This window comes from Nelusetta ayraudi, unplaced genomic scaffold, assembly GCF_046127955.1.
Source record: "Nelusetta ayraudi isolate G7.1 ecotype Tasmania unplaced genomic scaffold, CSIRO-AGI_Nayr_v1 ptg000019l, whole genome shotgun sequence".
Lineage (NCBI taxonomy): Eukaryota > Metazoa > Chordata > Actinopteri > Tetraodontiformes > Monacanthidae > Nelusetta > Nelusetta ayraudi.
In genome coordinates, this window is record NW_027466069.1 from 3,013,768 (window position 1) to 3,039,796 (window position 26,029).

The 26,029-nt window shown below is 48.9% G+C and overlaps 1 protein-coding gene across 2 annotated transcripts; it reads left to right on the forward strand.

The window, feature by feature from the left end:
- Positions 1-8,941: 8,941 nt before the first annotated feature.
- Positions 8,942-24,812, forward strand: LOC142888218 (vasopressin V2 receptor-like). Of its 2 annotated transcripts, XM_076026344.1 has the most exons (7): positions 8,942-9,095; positions 10,033-10,104; positions 17,045-17,442; positions 19,131-19,376; positions 19,527-19,673; positions 20,588-21,140; positions 22,653-24,812. In XM_076026344.1, the coding sequence occupies exons 3-7, from the start codon at positions 17,047-17,049 to the stop codon at positions 22,850-22,852; spliced, it is 1,542 nt and encodes a 513-aa protein (XP_075882459.1). In that variant the 5' UTR covers positions 8,942-9,095; positions 10,033-10,104; positions 17,045-17,046; the 3' UTR covers positions 22,853-24,812. The 2 variants fall into 2 exon arrangements, with proteins under 2 accessions (XP_075882459.1, XP_075882460.1); XM_076026345.1 differs by lacking the exon at positions 10,033-10,104 and having other exon boundaries at positions 8,952-9,095.
- The last annotated feature ends 1,217 nt before the right edge of the window (positions 24,813-26,029 follow it).

The following is a 26,029-nucleotide window of genomic DNA, read 5'->3' on the forward strand; positions in this document are numbered from 1 at the left end:
ACTAAACACTTGGAATAACACAATCATTTGCAACGTGTGACAGCAGGGGATGTTTTTCGTGTGTGTTATAGGTTTTGACTGGATGAGGTTAGGTTTGTTACGGAAGCGCATTGCATTCACTTAGAAAAAAAAAGTTTTTCAGGGTAATTATTTCTGTTTTTCGGGGTAATTTATTTTTATGGTAGTTTTTTCAGGGTAACTTTTTTTCTGATTTTCTGAGTGATTTTTATTTTTCCCAGTGCTTTTTTCAGAAAAAATGTCTTTTCTGTTTATCGGACCAATCTTTTTACCCGAGTTTAGAGCGCATCTGAAACAATCGCATCCATTCCTTTATGGAGAGCTGGATTTAATGGAAACAAACATGGCCGGCTTGTTTAGTTTAATCAAGTTTTACTTAGACCTGGGTTTAAGACACTGGGAGATAGTCCTGTCTTTAAGTCACATTGATGGTATTACCATTAGTTCGTCGACTTTACGCAGGCACCTGAGGACTTTGCGGTTGTTCAGAAGGAAAGCTAATTCAGATCTCATCGACATAGTGATGTTTCTTCAGGATCAGTTGGATGTATATGGCATGCTCCATGGATACAAGACAATGCATTTGAACTGCACTCAGGCTGGCTGCGTGGTGACCCAAGAGACGATCAGGAGACTGCTGAAAATACTGGATCCGCACAGTGTGCAGCGAAAGGCGCCGGGACAGTAGCATGAGTCATTATAGATCCACTGGGAGTCTCTTGCAGGTTGACTGTTTTCTCACGGGGTTTCGAAATATGACGTTAATTCAGAAAAAAAGCAACCTGAAAAACAGGGCTGATAAAATTACCACGAAAAACAGGGTAAAATATTTGTCAGAAAAACAGAAAAATATTACTCGGAAAAACAGAAAAAATTACCCCGAAAAGCAGCTCCCCCCCCCCCGAAGCGAATGCAATATGCTCTTGTAGTTTGTTTACTTATTGCCTGCAAATCTTGTGACAGTCTTTATTTTGTTACTTTCTTTGGCACCTTCAGGACGGAGCACACAGCAACAATCAAGCCCTTCTGCTCTAACCACAATTCATACTTTGTCTCTAAACTTCACCCTGAAATTTAATGATAGAACTAAAAGCTAAAAATGTCCTGAGTTCAAGAGCAAACGCAGGCGGGCCCGGGTCCAATAGGAGGGTGTTTGGCCGACACTGAGAACTTGGAAGCATCTAACAGGGGCAGAAAATCTGTTGAAACTGCCAGTTTTTCACAGAGACCCCTGAAGCACACACACACACCCACGCACGGACACACACACACACACACACACACACACACACACACACACACACACGCACACAGAACCATTCATCTGCACGCCGACTTCTCACACTCGGCCCACTCTAAACAAACTCCATTCTGAATGGAAACATGTGGTGCTCTGAAACTCGTGTGCACTGCGCACTCTGTGTACATACACCCGCGCCGCCCCCCGCTGTCGTCACGTGCAGCCTGCGGGCTTCCCTTTTTGACGTTCTTGTTGTTGCTGTTGTTGTTATCTTTTCAGGACAATCACGTCAGAGACTCCGCAGACTCGACCCTCGAATCAGTGGTGTCCTCACGTCTCGCCTCCCTGCTCACTAAATCGCAAAACTGCCTCCTCCTCCTCTTCCTCCTCACCACTACTCTTGTGTCTCCTCTTTAACGGGCGGATTCAGATATCTCCCATTCCACCGCCTCAGATCCATCTCTTTCACGACTGAGTTACAGCCTCCCCAGATCCCCCTCCGCTCCCACCGACTTCTACTGGGAAGGATGGATGGATGGTGTGTGCGCACGCAAGAAAGCACAAAGAAAATATTCCCTGGCAGAGACCTCTGGAAGTTTATTTCTGTGACGGGCCGTCCTTGATTGATGGCCCTCGTGGCAAATCCTCCAGTCTGCATGAGTGGAACAAAATATTAAAAAAAAAAATATTCTCAAACCTCCTCATGCCAATTCAAAACGATGAGATTTTTCTCCTCCTCTTGCGGCGATCACCTCTACCTGGTTCCTCTCCGGATTGCCGTCCATATATATATTGGCCGCGCTGTTTATCCTTCCCTTATCTGAGCCTTTTGTGTGTTTGGTATGTACACAGAAAATCCATCACTGCCAGCCAACAGTATGGGGCCCTCTGCAGGAACAACACAGAAAGGGGCCACAATGAGGAGAAGAAGGGCAGATGAAAACAGCAGGTTTGAATATTTGGCAGCCGTTCCTGCAGAAAAAGCACTTTCACTCCTCAACGCTCTCGTGCTTGTTTGCAGGAGGGCCCGTGTGGTATGCAAGGCAGGCAATCCCGAGTCGGCTTTAGGTTGTTGTTATTTTTACGTATTCCGCTGCAGCCGATGTGATTCAGCCATCACAGGCTGCTAATTGGCTGTCCAAAGAAAAATATACACGGTCCACACAAACATTTTCTTTAATTCATTTTCTGAGTGCTGCGATACATTGTAGCAGTTAACCTATGGCTCATAATAATGGCAAACACATGCTAATAATAATAGAAATTAATATAGCTGTCAGAAGGAGTTTGATATCTATTGAGTTTATAGTGCCAATGACCTTTAACTGAATTGAAAAAATGCAATTATTTTTTTAAGAAATACAGACCAAGTGATTAAATCCTGGTAGTATTTTCAACTTATCACTTGACATACTAAATAAAAAAGACATAATTTGTAAATGTTTTTCCACCTCTGATTTAAAAATAAATAAATAAAGATTTTCATAAAATATGTTGGTGTGCTACTTAAATTAGCATCTTATTTGCATGCATACAGCAGACTGGCCGAGCTGAGAAATGGTGGCTCTCTCTGGATAAACCTCAGCTCACATCCATCTTGGCTCTAAGAAAAAAAAACACACCATGACTCAGTTTATCGCCATCTCCCACATTAGCCTCTTCTTAGTTTTTTTTTTTTAATTTATAACATACTATTAACCTATGCAAAGCTCTCTGCCGCAATAACTCCGTACTCGCTGGTTTGGATCTTCTCTTAATATGTCACGGTCCATCCATCTCTTTAACAGAGCCGCAGTGCCTGCAGTTTCTTTGTGGCTGATATTAATGTTCGGAGCTCGTGGCTCGAAAAAAGAATTCCTGAGGTGGATTACAGCCAGTGTCACGTCTAGCCAAAAAAAAAAAAAAAAAACTCTGGTTAATAAGTGGCTTTTTGTCCCCACATCGATCACACTGCTTTACATCATCCGTCACAAGCGAGCTTGTGATACAAAGCATTTCAGGAGCCTGTTGAAAAGAATGAGGCTTTATGTACTCATGTTGAAATTGCCGCAGCAAACCACATGGTTCATTTCGATTCGCACCGCTGCTTGTGGTTGACACATTAAATGGTGCAGGGTTAATACAGATTGGAATGGCAAAATAATCATACTTCTTGAGAGAGTTTGCAACCACTAGCAAATGCAAAGTGTTGCATTGATGCTATTTCTTCTTCTTCTTCTTCTTCTTCTTCTTCCTCTTCTTCTTCTTCTTCTTCTTCTTCCTCTTCTTCTTCTTCTTCGTCTTCGTCTTCTTCTTCTCCCACACCCATTCTATCTACCATGCCTCACCCTAGCCGTGTACCTTAACCCTACCTGCGAGAAGTGAAAAAAACAAAAAACCCTGTTGCAAATGGTTCCGGCTCGTCGTAATTTGGAAGTCAAATGTAGGAAGTTCCCTTGCTTCTGCAGTCATCTGCCATTTCAAAGCCTTCCGCTCTTATCAGGCAAAACTTCCTCCCCACTTTCCTCCCTTCTGATTGGCGGTTCAACCGCAGCTCTATCGGCGGCCGCCGCGTGTCGTGAGCTGCTTCCGCCTGGAGCTGCATTCAAATGTCAAAGCCTGGCCGCTGTCTTTTTGTCTGACGGAGCTGCTGCTGCCGCTGCTGCTGCTGCGGCTGCCGCTGAGAGCAGCGTGTGCTGATTGGCACGCCGGTGCTTTTATTAATGCCGAGTGAAGCCATCTGATTAAGGGGATAACGGCGCCGAGCAGCTGCTGTCCCATCAGAGGTGGAGAACGCCAGCCACCCCGCTGGCTTTTAACCTGATTCTCAGTCATTTCGCACAACAACACGGTCATCAATTCAGCGCTGGAGTCAGAGCCGGGAACGTGGGCTCAGGAGCAGAAGGGTGACGGCAATAATAACCCTTCCGCTCTTGGAAGAGAGGCATACCTGCGGTGGGGGGGTTGAAGGAGCAATGGAAGTAGCAGCGCCAAAAAAGGCTTGAAATTTCAGGCATCTTTTCAAGCAAAGCAGGGCGCTAGAATTTCACTACCAAATCCCGGCAACTCTGCCTCGGAAATCAGCATTTCCATTTTCCCGCTGGTAGCGTTTGGCTTTTCGCAAATACGGTAAAGAGCGGTGCACGTCTGTCTTTTGTGGAGTTTTTCCTCTTTTTTATCTGAGACTTAAACACACCGGAATGGAAGTCTTTGTTTGTGATGCTCGGCCAGTTGCAAAATTGCAGAAAAAAATGGAATGAAATGAAAAACGAAAAAACCCCCCTGCAGCGTTTAACAACTGGCCATCGAGGCTTCGCCATGGCGCTCAGGTCGGCCGGTGAGGAAACTGTTTGGATGTTCCCGTTGATTCGCAACTGTGGCGCTAATGGAAAAGAGCTCTGCGGACGGCGCCAGTAACGGGGGCCTCTGATAGAAATAAAACTGCGCGCTCCTTGGCGCGATGCCGTCCGCCGCAATAATCCTGCGCCTGTTTAATATGGATTCACACAGAGCGAATCCAAAAAACGTCTTTCGCTCGTTGCACTTAATGTTTCCCTCAGATGCCTCCCAAACCCTTCAGCACCAGGCCAGCTTATTGGACCAGGTGTTTTTCAGCGCCGCGGCATGTACTCCATGACTTAAGAATGGCCTACTTTGGGTTTTTTTCTAAACCCCCCACCCCTGCACGAAGACCGATGGCTCCTATTGGATTCCTTGCTTCCACCCAAGCCCAATCTCTTCCCGTTTAGGTTGAAATGAACCATGTTTGCCGTGTCTGACAGATCCGGGAGACAACGCCAGTGACCTTGGACCAGACGAGAGTTTCTGGATTTTCAGCGCTTCAGTCTTTGTCTTTATCATGTCCATGTCGGAGGATTTTATTCGGTGGTGGGGGGGGGGCTACAGGAACCCATCCCCGGCGCACAAGATGCATCATTGCTGTCATCACCTTTGCTCAAATGAGGCAATTCATGAGGAGAATTAGTGATTTTTTTTTTCTCTTTGCAGAAGAGACTCCCGCTCAGAGGAAACCAGCTGTCATTTTTCATTTTTTTTTGTAAAATTTCTGGCACAATTCAACGGCTGGAAATTTGCCCCGACATGTGGGAGAATGTGCAGCCAGAGGTCTCAGAGGGAAAATCTAGTCATGGATGGAGATATTTAAAGGTCCTCACATTCCTTTTAAACTGGCACTCTCTTTCTGTCTCTCTCTCTCTCTCTCTCTCTCTCTCTCTCTCTCTCTCGGAGATGTTACACTCCTGACTTACAACAACAATGTTGGTGACGTCTCTTCTGTTTTTGTGCGCTTCTTTTGACGGCACGCGGACTGATTTTCAACACCACAAAAGCAACCACTTCATCTTCATGGCTCTGGAATAAGCTCCCTGCTGAAATGCGCCTTATTGCTGATCTGGGGATCTTCAAATCCAGACTTACTAATTTAGGGAGGCTTTTAATACCCATTAGCATGTTGACATTTTGTATCCTTTTTATCGTATTTCATTTTGCTCTATGTTATTGCTTTTACTGTTCTGTTTTTATAGTGTTTTTATTGGTTTTAATTGCTTTTCTTTATCCCTTTTATTCATTATCTGTTGTAAAGCACTTTGGTTCACGGAAAGGATGTTTTAAAGGGCCATATAAATAAAGCACATTTACATTTACATTTACTCCTCCTCCGCCTCCTCCTCGCTCTGCCCTCCCTCCCTCGCCCCTGGCGCTCGTACGGGAGCCAAAGTGAGTTTGTGGATTCATTTTGCAGCTTTGGCGCTTTGAGACAAAGCGTCCTCTAAGACCAGAGGAGCCGGTGTAATCAGGTTAGAGCGATTCTCAGGGAGCTCACGGATCCGCCCCCACCCCCACCCCCACCCCCACCCGACGCTGCCACCACCTGCTCCAGACTATGGGAGACATCTGATGTGAACCTGGAGGCACTGCTGCGGGAACGCGGCCAAATTCTTCTTACATCATGGGACTGTTTCGTCTCTGCTGGCTGGGGGATCAATGAGTACCAGCGCGCCCCGTGGGTGGACACGAAAGGGTGTACGTGTGTGTGGGTGTGTGGTGCTGGCAGCTACTGAATGGGAATGATATAATAGTTTTAAAATTATCAATGAGCCGCAGTGCTATCTTAAGCATTTAAGAGGAGAAAAGAATTGAGGCGAAACCAAAAAGCAACCCGTTGGGATAAATTTGGCCACATGTTATTGACTGTTTGCTTCAATATCTGTGTGTGCAGTGCGTGAACTTGAAAGAGCTCGATGCGAGCGTGTGCGTGACCTCTAACGAGTGCGAGTCCTTCCCTGTGGCGTGCAAGCATGTGTTTACGAGAGTCTGGACACACAAAGACGTTTGCAGAGATCACATGAACTCGCTGATGACAAACAAGTGAAGCAATTTTTTTTCTACCAGTGGCCGCATAAGGTACTGCAGCCAAAATAACCCTATGCGGCCTAAATAGCATTTTCCTTATCGGACGCGATACAAAAATAAAAAACGCCTTTGGAACGGCTGACAGGATGCCTCCAACCTGAAACATGGATCATAATAAATCTTTCTATTGTATATTTTTAACTCATGGACTTTCAATCTTTCTAAAAAAAAAAATGTATAAAGACAAGAAAATCCCAGTGTGACGTCACGGCGTCGTACCTGCTGTGCCGCGGCTTTTTCTGATTGGCTGATGCGTTCATCACGTGAGTTACAGAGGCATGATGGGAAGTGAAAGTACTGCACACGCTCTGTGGGCCGCGCAATGCTGAGCCATTTCAACATGGTGGACTTTTTCGGTGTACGCACCAGGTGAGAGGACCAGGACTCCCCTGAAATGAACACGCCGCCATGTTGGACGCTGGGCGGGTTGGCGTGTGAGGAGGCGGCCGTGTTGCACCGACCGCCAGGTACCCACAGTAGCCTGGAATGTGGGTCCTGGGTGTGGGGAGGGCGTTAGCGCCACACGGAGGCTCATGTGAAAGACGCGAGATCAAGCGGGACGTCAGAAGGCGGGGATTAGCACCAGGGTGGCCCTTCAGCAGCTGGAATCTGCTGACGTGAACCGACGAGGTGACCGATGTGCTGATGGCGGCAGAACGCTGGCGGCAGAACGCTGGCGGAGCGACGCCGAGGTCACCTGCTTCTCAAGTCTCGAGGCAACCGAGCGCAACTGGAGTTAAACATGCTGCCAAGCAAGCGTACAGGCGGGGGTTATTAAACATGTTAGCTTAATATGATCTGTGTGTATTGGAAGGGAAAGGGCCCCAACTGAGCTCAGTCATAGTGGCCCTGCGTGTAAGTAAATATTCAGGTCCTCATTTGTTTGCAGGATGCTCTCTCTCTCTCTCTCTCTCTCTCTCTCTCTCTCTCTCTCTCTGTGTCTCTGTCTCTTTCTCTCTGTCTCTCTCTCTCTGTCTCTGTCTCTCTCTCTTTCTCTCTCTCTCTCTCTCTCTCTCTCTCTCTCACTCTTTCTCTCTCTCTCTCTCTTTTTGTAGCCTTTCATCCATTTACCTGCACCAGTGAGGCAAATGTGCAATCACATAAAAGGCTGCAGGAAGAGGAACTCGCTCTCTCGCTCTCTCGCTCTCTCCGTCTTGCCCTCGCTCGCTCCCCGCCGGCTCGCAGTCGGCGTGCTGGTGTGCTGGTGTTTCATGCTCTTCAGGAGGGGAGGTTGTTTTTCATTCAGCGTCACCTATTTACGTTTAGCTGACCAGCTCTTCGATTACCTAAGAGTAATCCTTGGTTTTGTAGCCTCTTTTTATGCTTGTTGAATAAATTTTCCTTTTGTCTTTTACGTAGAACTTTCGCTGCTTCATTCCCGATGTTTTCATTCCATTGTTACTTCCCACCTCCCCTGGACTAACTCGGGAACGTAACAGCCTCACTTGCAGCGGCCCCAACAACTCCGTGCTTGTGTGTGTGTACACCAAGTAGAAAAGGGTGTGACCCGCCTATGGCCCAGCTGACTCAGCCAGTTTGGCGTTCCTGGATGGGTTGAAGTGCACCAGCCCTTGTCTGCCAATAACAGAGGAGATGGAAAGGCAGAGAGTGCAAAACAAAGGGGAAAGGTGGTGGTGCGGGGGATTGGGTGTCTTCGAGTGAAAACTCAAAGAGCTCATAAAAGAGAGAGATGCACACGCTGCACACGACAACTAGGTGGTGGAGGGTGTGTGTGTGTGTGTGTGTGGGGGGGGGGGGTCTGGCTGGGCAGTAGCCGCCGTCTCTCTCTCTCTCTCTCTCTCTCTCTCTCTTGCACTCCTCCCGCGCCGCGCGCTCAAACATTAACCTCAAAACATGAGTTGCACGCATGCATTTCATAGGTATGCATAACCGGCTCCTCGCTCCACCCTCGGCCCTATAGAGGGACCGGCTGCCTGACCCAGTGGGAGGGGATAGTGGGTGGCGGGGGGGAGTAAGAGGAGCCGCAGCGGAGATTCATTTCTGCTGGTGGTGCTGGAGGCGCAAGCCACATTTTGCAAGGGAGGGCAGCGTGACGCACACGGCGCCGGGGCGCGCGCGGCCATCAAACGGATTACTGTGATTCAAACCGGTGAGCGCCGAGGCGGCAAGGACGCCACTGTCAACAGGCACGCGGCGGGGGGGGGGACGCGCGCTCCGAGGGGAGAGAGAGAGAGAGAGAGAGAGAGAGAGAGAGAGAGAGAGAGAGAGAGAGAGAGAGAAAGGAAGGGGGAGGGGGGGGGTCACCCTGACAGAATCAAAAGAGGGGGTGGGGGTGGGTGTGGGGGGGACTCAGTGACATTTACCTCCCGGATCACTCAGGTTTCTGATGGAGCGGGAGTGACAGCGCTGGAGATGTGCTAGCGGCGGCTGGTGCCCTGAAAAGCTTCTGGTCAGCAGATTACGAGTGAGTGCTTTTATCCTACTCTGCAGATCTGCAACGCTGGATTGATATTTGTATGATTATTTTGAAAGCGTTTTTGTTGACACATACGCTCGTGCATGCTCTGATATTGGTCCACACGCGAGACTTTCTCCCGTGGAACTTTTCACTTGTCTGTGGGAGCTCAAACTTGGCCGTATTTTCTGTGGGTCTATTTGTTTATGCAGCAATCTAGGTCATCACTCTGTTCCCCCCTCAGGTATCCCGTAACGCCAAGAGCACCAGTCATATTTTTGATTCCGTCACGGTCAATTTTAGAATAATCCCGATTTTTCTGCTTTAATCCACAGACAGCTATTACTGTATTCTGCAGAAAAATAAAGCTAAAACAAAAAAAATAAAAGAAAATGTGTGGATTTTCTTTAAGGAAAGGCCCCAAAAGGGAGCGCCACAAGTGTGCAAGCAAATTAAACATATATGGTACACTTGAGAGTAATCCCTCATATTAAATTAATGAGCCTCTGGAATGGATACAAGCTTATATAATGTAAACAGAGAGGTAAAATGCCTAACACACACACACACACACACACACACACACACACACACACCCATCTTCACAGCAACCTTCTAAAAGGTAATGTCACATCTATTAACATCTATTAAGACAACACTATGTGTCGTATTGATGGCACTCGGTCGCCTGAGTTATTGTTGCGTGCGTTGCCACTCAGTCCTGATGCTGTCGCCTCAAACGCTGACAGCGTTGAGTGCAAAGCGCCACATTTGGGTTTGATATCAGAGTACCACACAAAAAATACATTCTGACATGAAACTAAATGTTGCTGTGTTTCTTTCTGAATAAAAAAAAAGACCTCCAGGCAGCTGGTTGTTAATGTGAGCCTGCATGCAATGTTAATGGAGTGTAATGGTTACAGCTCCTCATGCTTTTGTCCCTTAGCCACTGTGACGGGAGCGGAGCGCCGAGAGAAAAGGACACGCGTGAGAAAGCTTACCATGCACTGACAACAAGGTGAGAAGCCATAAAAGGTGCACAGTGTGTTTTCACCTTGGGGTGCCTCTCTTTTACGAGTGTGCGTGCAGGGCGTTTGCGACCTCTGCTTGTTTGGTTTTTTTACAAGTCAAACCCTTTAAAGTGACGTATCAGGAAACCTCGCCGTCGTGTTTTTGTGGCTTTATTTCTTCAAACTTCTCTGATTTATGAGGCAGACTCCTGAAGATTTGTTGGACAAAAGTGATTAACTAGGGTAGAGTAGCACGCAGTACGCATGGGAGTGTGAAGGGAGATAAAAGCTTGGAAAGAAACAGAGTGAAGCCTTAATTCTCACCGATGCAGCGGCCACGAAAACTCCCATCAGGATTCGATGGAATGATGTTTTATGACTGACCAGAGCTTCAACAGGATTTTTTCGTCAGCTCTGTGGCCGTTGTGCGTATGCGAGTGCAATGCAAATAATGCAAAAAAAAAAACAAAAACAAAAAATGCCTCATGCTGTTCTGTTCCGTTTTTCATATACGGTCAATTAAGTGGGATCTCCCTTTTTTTATGCTTTCTTGTTCTTTTCACCATTTCATTATTCAACACAGTTGCGACGCGGCCACTTACAAACGGCTCTGCCGTGCTATAATTAATGACGCCGCGGCCCAGTTTCCATTTACCACGGGAGGATTTTTTTTGAATTGAAACGCCGGCCCTGGTCTTGGGAGGGGATGGGGGGTGGGAGTGGTGGAGGTGGGGGGGGTGGGGGGTGGGGGGTCGGGGGGGGTTGGAGGGGAGCAGGCTCGCTGGCAGCGCGCTGGTTAATGATACATAAAGGGCAAAACAGTCGGCGTTCTTATGAACCGGCTTTTTTTTATCAGCGCTGATAAGACTTGAACCTTCTTGAGTTCTTCTGCCCTCTTCCTGTTGCCGTATTGTGAAAATAAACTGTGGTGTGTGTTTGTGAGCACAAAAAAAAAACTGAGCTGTCTCTGTCACACGCAAAACAGACACACACACACATAGACACACAGTAATGACCGCATCAACGTGCAAAACAGACACACACACACACACAGACAGACAGTAATGACTGTATCAGCGTGCTCAATGAGGTGTGGGCCCACATGATACACGTTTAATGGGATATTTAGGCAAGAGGGCAAAAAAGAATTTGTTTACTTTCACCTCCGTCGTGGGCGGCTTGTGGCACACAGACAGAGGGAGAGAGGGAGAGAGGGAGAGAGAGAGAGACGTCGAGGGTCCACAGCTGTCAAAATGTCTTTTTTTTTATTAGATTCAGTCGGAGCTCCCTGCGAAAATATAGAATTCACTGTGTCCGTCGGCGTGTTATTGAAAGACCTCACTCAGATTCAAGCCGCAGCATTTGGGTGGGTGGGGGGGGGGCCTATTAAAGCTGCATGTGGAGTCCGGCAGAGCACAACAAGCGCTCGTATCTGCTTTATCATGCAGATGAAATACAGTGCGGCCCACATGACTCATCTTGTGGCGTTATTGTGTAAGAACCTATTGATTTACATGCTAATAAAAATCCTTTGCGCTGGTGATAAAGAAAAATGAGTCGACAACAATAAGCAGCCGGAGCTGTCGGTTGCCTGGCGAGATCTAATATTTGAATCTGTGTTTTTATTTTTCGGTCACCTTAGCTGCGGATCGAGTCGGACAACCTTTTAGATTTCACTGCCTGCTACCAAAGTCTATTAACGAGCCCGTTGATTCAAATTCAAAGGAGCATGACAGCCGAATCTGGAGCTGGATTCTTGCCAGTTCCTGTCCTAAACCTGACATGACATGAGATGATTGGATAAGACGGAAGCGGGCGGGCGAGGGGCGGCGGGGAGGTTGGAACGCTGACGAGACATTTAAAAATTTAAATGGAACATCGAAAAAGAAAAAAACAAGACGGGAACTAGCGAGGTAAACTAATCAACAGGTCTGACTAATGAGGGCACAAAGTTTAACAGTGATAGGAGGAAGCCCAATCAGATACAGAGGGACTAATGAGGGGACTGACGTGCAAATACAAGACAAGAGGAAGCGGGAGATTCCTCATTAAGCCGGGATTATTGGACCAATCTACAAACACTCAGCGTGCTGCTGCTGCTGCTACTGCAGCTGCTGCTGCTGCTGCTGCTGCTGCCGCCGCTGCCAACATCAACTCACAACTGCGCTCTGATTAGCTCGAGCGCCGTCCACCCCGCGCACTCGTGTCGACTGCGTCTTTGAATGCAAGAGAACAAGAAAAGAAACGTGAAAACTGAGAAATGTGTTTTCCTTGCCGTGCAGAAGACAGCAAATCAGCACAGTGGGGGGGAAAAAGGCAGGAAGCCAGCAGTCCTTTATGGTTTCTCTCGTTGGCCAGCAGTTACAGCTTAACCTTTGAGGCCACGTCAGTAGAAGTGGGCCCGGTTTACTGGATTGGATTCCAGCACAGGAGATTTAAATGACCGTGAACGTGGTGAACATGGTGGTTGGTGCCAGGCGGGCGGCTGTACTGGAGTGTTACCGCCAGTAGGGTTAACAGTTGTGCAGAGGGAAGAAACCGCCTTGTTGAGCTCAGGGGTCAGAGGTCAGAATGGCCAGACTGGTTTGAGACCAATGGTCAGGCAACAGGAAGTGAGATGACCTCTAAGATGTGAAGAGTAGCATCTCTGAGCTAACCTTGAAGCAGTGGGTACGTGTTTGCACTCACAGGCCACTTCATTCGGTACGTACCAAGGTGTACCTAATAAAGTGGCTGATGAGAGTTTCTCTCGAACTCTTTAAAAGTCACCATTCATTTTCATTACTATGATTTGCAGCCTGTCGTTTCGCCAGCTGCTCTGCTTCGCCGCTCCGCTTGGAAAAAAGAAAGAAAAAAAAACCTAACATAGCTGTGTTTTTTTACTGTGGCAGGACAGAAAAGGTGTTGATCTTTATATTTCAGTTCGGCTGACAGACGATTCCCCCGCTGACACCTAGTTTGGCTGTGTGGGCTCAAAAAAAAAAAAAAAAAAAAATTGTACAAGCGAGATCCCAAGGACGAGAGAGGCAACTTAACAAACCAGGCATTACGATGCGCATGACGTGTGCGGGTGGCAACGCTGAATAATAAAAAGGACGCCGAGATCTTTTACACAGGAACCTACTGAAAAAACAGTCAGTCGAAGCTCCTCCGAATCTCCTCGCTATCTTTATTAGAACAAATTGTGATTTAAATACAACCCGGCGTTTGACTATTTTAAAAGATTCAACCCGCGATCACTAGTGCGTAAAATACTTTGGGACACTTTGAGGGAAACAACTTTGCTGAAAGGTGACCTGGGAGATGTTGAAATGATAGACGTGGCCTGTGGCCATCGCGCTCTGCTTCGCTCACTTTAACAAGCTGCTCCTGTCCCCTCGGGCCAGGGGATGAATTGGACATGAAAATGGATGATTTGCACACACAGTTTTGCACTAAAAGGAAAAGGAGGAAAAAAAAGGGAACAAAATTGACTCCGGCGTTAATCACAGTGAAAGCTCCAAAGTAAAGAGAACGAGGTGGCAGTAAATGCAGCAGCTACTTAGAGGACCTAGTTCCTCTGTCAGTCCGTCCAGAGGGCAGGAGCGGCTGAATAATTTGTGCTCAGCGAGTCGCTTAAGACAGATGGAGAGCGGCGCGCTGCTCTCGTGCCATTAGTGAGCCAACGCAGATCAGAATACATTTCTTAAATATAGCGAGAGAGGGAGAGAGAGGGGGAGAGAGAGAGAGGGAGGAAGAGAGAGAGAGAGACGGACTACAGAAAGGAATACATTAAAGTGCATCCAGCACAGCTCTGCACGAAATATTTACATTCTCGGCGTGAAGTCAGCTGAAGGAAATTTCCTCTGAGGATAAAGGAAGGAAGGATGGAAGGTTGAAAGGAAGGAAGGAAGGAAGGAAGGAAGCTGCCAGGAGTTTTGAGCCATGTGCAGGTCTCCCGTAACGGAGCAGTTGAGCAACTCGGAGCCCATCCGTCTTGGTTTCTTGGACGCGGGAGTCGTGCGAATACGGACGCGAGCATATATTACCGGGAGTGGGGGGGGGGGTAAAAAAATAAATTTGTCCTTTAGGACTTTTGGAAAAATACGGAGCTATATTGGAATTTCTAAAGAAGGGAGAAAAATAGCCGTTGCTTGCGGGATGGAGCAATCTCCTGTCTCGTGATCCCAGGGAGGGGGGAAAGGGCCTCAAAACATGCTTTTCGATTTACGAACGGCCGCAGAATACAGTTATTACAAATGTGTCCTCCTGCATGAATCCTGGAGATGACTCAGCACGTCTTGGATTTGTTCCTTCGAGGCGTTGCTGCTCGCCTGTCAGACGGACCGCGAGTCTCGTTTCGACCCGAGCGACGCTCGGTCCTGTGGACTCTCTTCCTCGTGCTGCCCTGGTCATATAGGTACTTAGCGGAACAAAGAATCCTCTGATGAAACGTGGCGTAATTATAGATCAGGACACAAGGTTCCTCCGGTGCCGACAAAGAGGGGCTGCGAGATTCCTGGAGGAGAAAAGGCCTCGTTGTCTTATAGCGTCTAATTAAGAAGCCGACTTGAAAGAGAATTTAAAGGGGGAAAAAAATGGAAAGTCAGACAACAGATAATGAGAGGGAATATTACTCCGGCCTAAAGTGCACAAACAGGGTTTGAGCTGCGTTCGACACATGCATGCGTGTAGGCCTCCTCGCAGGCACGCAGCGCCTGCTGCTGTTTTAACCGTTTATGGCAACTCGCTCGCTCTGCACCTCGGACCCACTGAGGAGAAGCAGAAGCTCGGCTCGGTACCGCGAGCGCCGGGCGGAGAGCCCCAGCTGGTCATGCACTAAAAATGAACAGCATTCCTTTTCAGCAAAGACAGCGTACGAAAGGAAGCTTCATTCATGATGTGAATCGCACCTCAGCGGCGGAGAGCGCTCGGCGAAGGGCGGCCGCGTCGCGTCTCGGCGGCAGAGTCTACGCAAAAGCGTCCGTCGTGACGGTTTCACATGACCGTGAGCTGAGCTGTTTTACTTCCTGTTCCTGCTGCTGTTTAAAATCAAAGATCTTTCCAGTATGAACGGCAGCCATGATGCCTGATGTCTGCTTGTCGTTCCCTCACGTGTCTGAGACAGAAGCAATCGAGTCCAATTCCTGGTATGTTTGCACATACCTGGCAACTAAATCTGATTCTGATTCGGATAAATCACTGGAAAGCACACTGACAACTCGCTGTTCCTTGTTAATAAAAGCAGTCATGGATGGACTGATTACACATCTGAACAACGTGTACGTCAGATGACTGATGACGCCCAAATCGATGGGCCAGCGGGCACACTGTGTGGCGACACGCCGCATACTTTTGGGATTCGTCAGACTCACCAGATGAACAGAAATCGGCACACAGCTTAGCCCTGTGTTTTACGCCAGGCTTCAAAGGGGTGAAGACAAATGCGACCTTGAGGCTCCCCTTGTGATGTCACAGAGGGCGCCTTTCTGGAACTTCCTCCTGAGAAGTGGAGCGAGAAATAAAAGCCCAGGACGGATTTTTCTCATTTCTGGGGCAGTTCACTGACAGGCCAGACAAAGATTTTAAAATAAATCTTGCTACAATTATTCTTGCATAATACGACGACTCTCTGAGACAGCCAGCACACTTTGCACGGGGAGTTACAGCTTATCTCTTCTGGATGGATGTTGTTTTTTTTATGGTCCCAAGGTGTGAAACCAGAGATTATAAAAGCACACAAACAAGGCAATCTTTCAGCAGCTTGTTTTTTTTTTTTGTTTTTTTTTTACCCCCTTGGTGTTTGTTTTTGGTTTTGCCTTTTTGTCTTCTCCAGTTAAATGTTTTTTTAACCGGTATTTATGAGGCATTTTGATAAGCGCAGGCACACTGGAACACAGAGAACGGCTTATTTTGCAATTTAACTGCGCCTGTTGTCCACCACACTGACATGCCTGCGGTGCCTTTTCCATTTTTAACAAGTAGAAATTTGTAACACTTCACACCGAACCCGCTGCACGAAGAGCAGAATCAATACGGTGCTTGTATCGTCCTCGACGCTCTACCTGCTCACGGCATTTTTCCCCTCCCAAAACCTTCTTCTCTTTCTTCTCTCCTCGCTTTCCTTTCGTGGAATCCCCAGTTCACCGTCATGCTGCTATTTGTACAAACTGCCTTCTCATTCCTGCCACCTCGAATCCGTTTATTCACACGCAAAAGGGGAAATAAGCATAAAACTCAGCGGGACTGAGTCGTTTCACAAGTGTGAGAGGAGAAGAGGAGCGGGCCGGGCCGGGCCGGGTCTAGCAGCATCAAGTCAGGGAGGTGGGAAGCAGGAATGAGTTAAAGCATGAAATGAGAGGAGCGAGTGGCGGCACAAGCAGAAAAAAAATAATAACGTGGTATCAAACTTGAGAAGGCAAGTGACATGCATGGAATTCGCATTAAACGGGACTTGGAGCTCTGGAAAAACGGAGCGGCAGATTCTTCCTGCGTCTTACAAACGCATTAGACGTATCGTAAAACAGTTTCAGTTCCTGTTACATTTTCAGCTGTTTCAAAATTGGACAAACAAAAAGAAGTGTGCCTCTTCCTCGTGAAGGAAGGCCATGAAAATACAGCAGATCCTTTGATGAGCGGCCCCTCCGCGGCAGCATGCGCTCCAAAAGAGACAGAGTGGCTCTCTGCCATCAGATAAACGAGGAGCGACGCTCAGCTGACCGTTTTTTGAGGTGGGGGCTCTTGGAAATTCAATAAATGGAACGGGCATGACACCGATATCTTTGGATCAGACGAGAGAGGAAAAAGAATAGATTGAACTGTTTGAAATGGCAGCAGGTCTTGTGACCCGCTGCTTGTTTTTGCACAGGGCTTTGGGTTGTTTTTTTTTTGGTTTTTTTATTCATTCGCCCTATTTTTTCTACCCACCGACGGAGCTGCTGGGTGTGACCGCCGATGCTTCTCTTTCAGGAATGGAAAGCATCAGCGCTGAGACGGACTGGGAAGCCTTGGGTCTCTCCTCTGTGACGGCCGGCGGCGGAAGGAGCAACTTCTCCGCGGCGGCAGCATCGCCGCTGTTCGTCTCCGAGCTGCACGCCCTCAACGGCTCCCACGGCGGCGGCTCCCTCTTCGGGCTCCTCCTCCCCGACAACAGCTCGGCCACCACACCTCCGCACGTGCAGTCCAGGGTGCGGGACCTGGGCCTGGCCCGGGCCGAGATCGCCGTGCTGGGCCTGGTGCTGGCCCTCACTACGCTGGGGAACGGTTTTGTGCTGTGGGTGCTGCTGAGGAGGAGGAAGCACAACGCGCCCATGCACGTCTTCATGGTCAACCTGTGCGTGGCCGACCTGGTGGTGGCCCTGTTCCAGGTCAGCTGACTCGGCGGGTATCAAGCAAAGTGACGTAATGGCAGTAGCTCTCTGCTGGCCTAACCTTACTTAGAAAAGTACATTTTACCGTAAATATAATAATAAAGACTCTCCATAGTCTGTTCTTTTCACATCAAATGATATCCACTTGGTTGCACTGATTCCATTGTCAAATATTACGGTAGAGTTTTTATCCAATCGTTATTCAGCTAGCTTGTGTTGCCAGGTTCAATGAAACCTGCCTTAAGCCGACATAGCAGGCTCCTGTCCGCTGTGATTGAATGGAACACAGTTAGTTACGCCAGCCAATCAGATCTCGATGATTTAGTTGCCGAATCATCTGCAAGATAAAATGTTAATACCATGGTGCATTGGTGCAGCAGCTGCGCCAACATGTTCAATTGTTTAATTATTTAATATTTCAATAGTGTGTTTTGTTATCGTCTCGTTGGTCTTGTGTACAAATCAGCAACAATGCAGTTTATTGGACCACTTTGGACAAGAGTTAAATTTCTCACAGTACTTTTGGTGGACTTATTAAAACTTTGTTGCGGAATATCTTAAAATTGCCTGTTTTGTATGTTTTGATAGTATCAGTGACCTTAATAGTTACTTAGTCGTAATTATGATCTAAATGAGGTCACTCATATAAAGGTGATGTGTAAGTGTGATTCTCTATGGATTCTCAAGCCGTAGTGTCATACTGTGGGTCATATGGCGTGTTAATACACCCCGTATTCAGGGTGGGCTAAACATGACATCATGAAATGGTTTGCATTGGAAAAAATTAACAGCCGAGTACAAGAATTAGCCCGGCTGTTGCCACGACACTAGAAACTGTTTGGCAACGCAGTTGCTCTCACCTGTTTATGGCAGGAGCTGTCCATGGTAACAGCCTCACACTCCCTCTTTTCTACCATGATGTGTAGCTGTATAGAAAATTCCACCAAAAAGGTCCAAAGATATATTTTATGCTTCAAGCCTTTTTAATTTTTTTTTTTTTTTTTTAATATATACTGTTTCTGCAAAGCCCCTCAGGCTTATGCAGCGCCTCCATCAGCATTGAACGATGACGTTTGTTGCTTTTCGAGGTGTTTACAGCAGCAGGAGCAGGTGTTAAGTGCTGCCACGTCCAGTCACAGCGCAGCTGCACACACATTCCTGGTTCCCCCGTGTGAGGCTGTGCACCTCCTGCCCGGAGATCTTTTTAAGGTTAACATCTGATGAGAGTATCCGGAAAAGTCCCATTTTACACCAAACTGTCACGCCCATTTACAATCTAACAAACCAGTAAACCTCATTAGAAAAGGCATTTCCTGCCACAGCACGGCTGACTGGAAGTCTGGAATTTGGATGCTGCATGATTCATTATTTTTTAAATGGAGCACGAATAGCAAGGGAAGAACTCTGAGAGTGTCCTGGACATGTCATAAAATGACCGGAATGGTTATTAAAAGTTAAAATGAAATTTTATGTGGCAGATGAAATGCCAGCGGGGTAACATTACGAGCCTGGACAACAGTCGCGGGTCTGTTTACAATATCTGACAGTTACTAGCCCTTTGTGCAAGAGATGCGTCAAGAGATGCATCATGGGCTGTCGGTAACAGTAATATAATATATAAAAAACAAGAGAAGGATTGTTGTTTTTTTCTCTCATTCCGATTCATCTTTACTCCGTGTCACCAGGTTCTCCCCCAGCTGATATGGGACATCACCGAGAGGTTCCAGGGGCCCGACTTCCTGTGCCGCTCCGTCAAGTACTTGCAGATCGTGGGCATGTTTGCGTCCTCCTACATGATCGTCGCCATGACGGTGGACCGGCACCACGCCATCTGCTGCCCATTGCAGGCCTACCGAGGTGGGGCCATGTCCCGCTGGAACACCCCCGTCATGGTGGCCTGGGGCTTGGCGCTGGTCCTCAGCATACCGCAGGTACACACACACACACACACACATGAACACCCTCCACCTGGCCTCCACAGCAGGAGACAAGATGTAGCCCTATTTCTTCTTCTTCCCTCTGCGAGGTCAGTGCAGTTTGACTGACAGCCCCCCCCTCTTTTTTCTCCTCCGCTCCGCCAGGTGTTCATCTTCTCCCGCTCGGAGATGAGTCCCGGGGTATACGAGTGCTGGGGTCACTTTGCTGAACCGTGGGGGCTGAAGGCCTACGTCACCTGGATGACAGTGGCCGTCTTCCTCCTGCCGGCTCTCATCATCACCGTCTGTCAGGTAGGTCCAGGCTGGCTGCCGGGCTGGCTGTCTGGTGGCAGTGGGCGGGGCTTTTGGTCGCATAGCAACGCGCAGCAGCCGCGACGCCCACGGCGCGTCAATGAAATTCTGCTGCGCTCCCCCGCCGGGGCAGGAGAACGCAGACACTGGCAGACGCTGTCTGGGGGCTCGCGCATGACGGTATGCAGCATCCCATGGCAGGCAGGCAGGCAGGCATTCCGGGGGCTGCCGCTCATGAGCCCCGCTGATCTATTTTGGGGCAAAGATATTTTCAGGCTGCAGCTATTTCCCCCTAATTAACACGAGCGCTTGGAGGACCACTGCTGAGACGGCTGCTGCTCAGCAAACCTGCCCGCTCCGAGGAAGCCCTGCCAGGAATGTACAAGACCTCGGCCAAACATAGAGTCGCCGGCTTCTTCGGCTTCTTTTTTCTCATTATCGCATTTCACGAAAAAAAAAAAAAGGCTCCTTTTCACTTGTAATTCCAAAGGTTTGAACTGGCCGGGGCGATACAGCGCGCCGAGGGCGGGGCGTTTGTCTGCGCCTGTTGTCCTCCCTGACCCGCTAGCTGAGGGTTTTGTGAGAGCAATGACAAAATCCTTAAAAAATGATACGAATATCGCCATGACGTGCCGTGAATCACTCAGTGAGATGTTTTCAATGTTCTTTTCTTCTTCACTGGAGAGTCTCAGTTATTCGTGGCGGCCGTACAAATCGTAACACTTTGGAGGAGCAAGCAGCGTTGCACAAAAGAAAAAATATATATATATATTTTATAACCGCCGCTAAGAGCCAACTCTAACTTTCTCTCATTGGAATTTCCTCAGGGCTGACATTGACTGACGTAAAGAAATTCTATCACCTGCCAGCGCAACCAGCCTCAGGCCCTCTATGTTGTTTGGTTTTTAACCCAGATAAGAATCTTCAGGGAAATCCACAACAACATCTACCTGAAGTCGGAGAGGATGGTGGCGGCCGAGCTAAAGAAGAGCAAATTCCTCTTCCACGGCGTGAAGAAGGACGAGGACCGGGCCAGGGAGCGTGCGAGGTGGACGTGCGGCGTGGCGGCGAGGGACGGCAGAGGAGGACACATCTTGAAGAGCATGAACAACAACCCTCATGCCTGCAGCCATCACGCTGAGGCGCCCGCCGCCGACACCGGCCAGTACAGCAACAGCTGCTGCGGCGAGCGCGGCGCCACGGTGGTGGCGGTGGCGGTGGCGCCCGGCCAGCAGCGGGCGCAGGAGCCGTACGCGTCCTTCGAGCTGGCCGCCTCGGGGTCACCGCGCTGCTCCATCGACTACGTGCCGCCGCACAACTCGCACACTCCGCCTCCGAGCATCACCAAGGCCATGACCAAGACGGTGAGGATGACGCTGGTCATTGTGCTGGTCTACACCGTCTGCTGGTCGCCCTACTTCATCGTGCAGTTGTGGGCGGCCTGGGACCTCAACTCTCCCAAACAAGGTCAGTCGTCTGAATTAAAAACACACCTATACTGTATTGGCTGATCGCCGCATTTTTCTTTGGAACTCCCAAGATCTCTCAAAACCTTCAAGGGAGACGTCCGCTTTGTGGGTAATTGACTTAAATTGTTGCTCCAGAAATGGGCTGATCCTCCCAATTCCAGTTTATCCATTTAATCGCCTGGAATACAAAGCCAGGTCTAGACTGCAGCCTCGAGCAAAGCCGAATGAATCCTGTTCTTCATCCTTGTTAGTCGGAGCACATCCCGCTCTCGAGATGTGGTAACGCTGAGCAAACACAACACGAGGCTGATCCAAAAAAAAAAAAAAAAATGTTTGTTTTAACCCACAAGCAGAAACTCCCGTCGGCTCCCATCTCTCTGTGCTTTTTGGCACCGCTGCATCCTCTTCGATGACTCGCAGATGGGGCAGACGGAGCTGGGGCGCCTGGTTCCGAGGGCTCGCTGAGTTGCGGCGCTCTGATCGATACACACTGAGAAATAAAAAACGACGGACCCCCCAGGGCTCGCTGGTATAAGCTCCCTGCGGATTTTGTAACGCGGCCAGATGTTGATGTTTCATCTGCGACGTTGATGTGCCAACTTCTACGCACACTTGCGCACACCCCGACCCACACGCACTTCCCAACTTCCAAGATGAGCGAGCACTGAAAAGAGCTGCCAGATTTGCAGAGAGTTACTACCCCCCACCACCCCCCCAACCCCCCGTACACCCACCACCATGCACAAACACACAAAGCTGATCGCAATCAGCATTGTCTTATTAGATAACAATGTGTCCTTGACAACGTCCTAAATTAGCAGTAGAATAATAATAATAACATTAATACATTTTATTTAAAAGCGCCTCTCAGGACACTCAAGGTTAGTAAAATTTAACACACAAATTCCATGAGACAATGTAAAAAACAAGAATCCTGCCGCAAAACACATACAATTAAAGCAAATAGGCCTGTTTAAAAAGGTGGGTTTTAAGACAAGATTTAAAAATGGTCCAACTGGCCAACAGTAGAATAGAATAGAATAGATTAGAATATCCATGTTGTCAAGGTGCGTGCGGCTTTATCAGAGCAAAAAACAAACAAACAAACAAAAAAAGGACGTCTAAAGGACTCCTGCTGAAAAGGTTAAACGCAACATTCTACTGCACAAACCTGGTATTGCACTTGATCTTTTGCAAGGTCATACCAAGTTATACTGTGAGTGTTCGGCGGCCAGAACACACAACAAGCGGCTCAGCTTAGTATTCCAGAAGAGGACCAAAACCTTGAGAGAAAACCTCTTCAATCGACTTTGTCATCGTGGGATATTTTCAGTCTCTGTTATTATTCCCGAAGGAAACGGAATGGAAAAACAATGTGCATGATGTTGGTTTATTTTCCAGCTGTTGGACATGTTTGTTTCATGAGAGCGGAGAAGGCAAACAGCCATCTACTGTACATGGGAAAATCAACATTCTTGACACTGGTGCTTGTGTGTCTCTGTGTGTGCAGGAGTGGCCTTCACCATCCTGATGCTGCTCGCCAGCCTCAACTCGTGCACCAACCCGTGGATCTACACGGCGTTCTCCAGCAGCGTGTCCAGGGAGCTGCAGAACCTGCTGCAGTGCGGCTCGCGGCCGGGCCGCCGGGGCTCGCTACCGGACGACTCCACCACCACTCACAACTCCACCACCAAGGACAGCCTGTACTGACCGCCCGCCGCAGCTGGGACGCCTGGACGTTGTTCACACCCCCCCCACCACCCCCACCCCCCACGCAGCCCCCCACCCTGCCTCCGCCAGATGTTTCCAGCTACAAAGGACGGCCGCGCTCGTCAAACAGGACTCGGCCTTTCATGACGCGTCCTCTCTGCTGAGGAAGGGTGTCATTGAGGATGTCAACGACCGTTTACAAAGGGGCGGCAGTCACGGGCGGCATCCACAGTGAAAGACGGCCTCGAAATGAAAGATGTGCTCGCCGACCCGCTGCAGGGCGAGTCGTTTCCCTCTTCACCTCCCTCCCAGTGCACGTTAGAGAAGGAAAATAATAATATGACTGGGGGCAAAGCCGCAGGAATGCAGGGGGAGGATCGGCGGACGCATTAGTGTGTTTGCGTCCGCACTTGGACGCATGTCGGACGCGGCAGACAGACAAGGAACAACACAGGCGCACAGACAGCCAGAGCGGAGGGGAACCTCCTCTGAGACGTAAGGATGACGAGGACGCCGTCGGGGACGCCGTCATGGTCACTCCGATCGTCCACACCAGTGGGAAAGTGAGTTACGTAAGGACGGCCCCGGGGGCGCGAAACTCTCCGATTTGGCTCAGGGAGGAAACCGCTCGTGCGAAAGAGACAATGGTGGCGCGTCGGCAGGATGGACGAAGGAGGTCCCGTCGCGCGAGCCCGCTGTCCAGACAGCGCAGACATCAGGAGGAGGGGTCGGGGGTAATACAAATGAACTATCCAGGTTTCCTCGTCCGCGCCGGGACACAATGATGCGATGAGGCTTTGTGCAAACACAACAAACGAGGAGCAGCGGACAACCTTCCTGCTGCACTCGGCCGAAGCAAGGAGGACCCTCAGTGGCGAGAGAGACACGGGAAGGGAGGGGCGCTACCATTCCGTGTACAGTGCTTAACAGTGTAAAGTGTATTTATTATTGGGACTCTTAAGGCACATGATCTCTTTATTATCATGTTCCGCCTGGGGAAGGGGAGGCGGGGTTAGTTGTTGTGTAAGTCGTGTCGGGTTTTTTTTAAGGGTGTAAATATTACGAACAAAAAAAACAAAGCGAGCGGTCAAACCAAAAACTTTCAATTCAGGTCCAATGTGGAGGTGAACTGCTAGCGCTTTTGGCGAATACTGCGAGTCAAACCAAGTGCCTGTAACGTGTGCGGTCACGTGGCTGTGTGTCTTGGAAGCGCCACCGACTGCCGTGTTTAGACCGAGTTACAACCGCAGGGGGAAGCCGTGGGTACGTCACAGCACACCGTGCGAGAGTCTTTTATCTGTATTTACTGACTGGGGTATGAATGAAAACACACACACGCGAGCGCTCACACACAAGTCAGACCTTCCTCAGTTGGTGTTCCTGCCTTATTCAAGCACAGTTTACTCTGCCATTTTTTAACTCGTGTAAAAAGAAGAAAAAGTTGTGTATTAAGCCCGTCGACTGCATGGCAAACTTTCAATACCGATTATGATTTTTCCAACACATTAATTATACATATATACATCCAAGTGCAATTATGTAAACTGCAGTGCGTGGCGAGGGTGTGATGACGCTCTGCAGCGTGAACAAACAAAAGATTCACTGTTGGCAGTCACACAATTCCGTCTCAAGTCAGGCGCCCCCCCATCAAAGTGGCAGAAGGAAAATTATAAATAATTGCATTTTTCTGCCCTCCGTCATGAGGGAGCAGCGCCTACAGGACAATACCGGGATGCTTTGGCGACGTCCCCAGGGAGCCTCGGCCAGGGTCAGAGGGCGACGCCTCACCTCTTCCTCTCTGCGTGCTCAGGCTGTTTCAGCCTTTCAACACACCACTGAGAGTTTGTTCGCAGGACGGGAGCCTCCGCTTTGATTCCCCGGCCACATGAAAGGCAGCCGGCCACAGCTGCCCGCGTCTCACTTTGTTATATCAGGAAATAAATGAACTTCTCCCAAAGCCGCGGGGTCTCTTGAGCTTCTTTCTTTTTTTCTTCACCTTCCGCCAGGAAGTCGAGAGGTGAGGAGACGATGGCTGTTGATCGCGTGCAGCTCCTCTGAGTCAGACGCACCTTTAGTTGTGCGCTGGACTCACCGGGCAAAGGCAAATAGAAGAAGGCAATTGATAAAACGCAACACTTCTGTTACAGATTGGCAACTGAATCCCTTCTCGAGTGAAATCTGCTGATCATCTAGATAGTTTACTGCCTTAAATTGGCAATGCTGTCCATTCATCCATCCTTCCATCCACCCATCTATCCATCCATCCATCCATCCAAGCACACCAATCTCACTCACACTCACACTTACAGACAGTTCAGAGTTTGCTGTCTGCCCAGCTGGACTGTGGGAGGAAACCACGAAAAGAGAGAAAACATGCAAACTTCACACAGAAACATGAAGTCGTGTCAGCGCATGTGGCGCTGGCCACTTAATGAGGGTTTCTCCATCCAAACGCAAACAAAACTGTGAAGGTGATTTTACAGATTTGGGGCTGAGTTACGGTTCACTGATGATTTACTGTTTTTTTGTTGCTGTCCAGTCCTGATCATAACTGGCCCCTCCTGGAACATCCAAGCTAAACAGAGGGTCAGTTTGCATTGGCTTCCTGCTCCTGCTTCTTCAGTAGCTTTTTTTTTTTTGTTTGTTTTTGTTTTCAGATCAGAGGAGAGGAGAAGGTTCTTCCTGCTCTTGCACCTACCGGAAGCAATCCAACGTTAGCGTTGCGCCACAGCCATTCGCTTGCATTAGGCCACGTTAATAATAAATGTCCTCCAACAAATACAGGATGTACAGGCGTAAACGGCAACTGAAAATGGAGCCCTGGCCGAAGGAACTTCCCCTGTGAAGCTGCCCTGCTCTGCTATTGGGGCCCGCCCACCACCGCTGTCGCCGCCTCCTTCCTCCCGCCAGAGCCAGTGATGGATGGTTCATAGGACGGCGCTCCCTGCGATCTGCCGCCGCCCTATTGTGAGAGTCTTTATGCCAAAATACCCCGATGTGAATGGCTTCCTGGCAGAATCAAGGTTGATGATCTGAGCCCCAAGGACGGACCGCGGCGGTGGCGGCATGTATGGTGAATAAATGGAGCCCCCCGTGCGGCTGTCGGAAAAGCGTAGGGGAAACAGGTGAGCCCTCCCTTTCAAATCAATCCACGGCCGACCGGAGGGCGTCTTCAGC

Excerpts from the sequence above, each read along its gene's own strand:
- LOC142888218 (XM_076026344.1), top strand. The coding sequence starts at position 17,047 with ATGGAAAGCATCAGCGCTGAGACGGACTGGGAAGCCTTGGGTCTCTCC. Across the intron at positions 17,443-19,130 it reads TGGTGGTGGCCCTGTTCCAG|GTTCTCCCCCAGCTGATATG; the intron begins GTCAGCTGACTC and ends CCGTGTCACCAG. Across the intron at positions 21,141-22,652 it reads CCTCAACTCTCCCAAACAAG|GAGTGGCCTTCACCATCCTG; the intron begins GTCAGTCGTCTG and ends CTGTGTGTGCAG.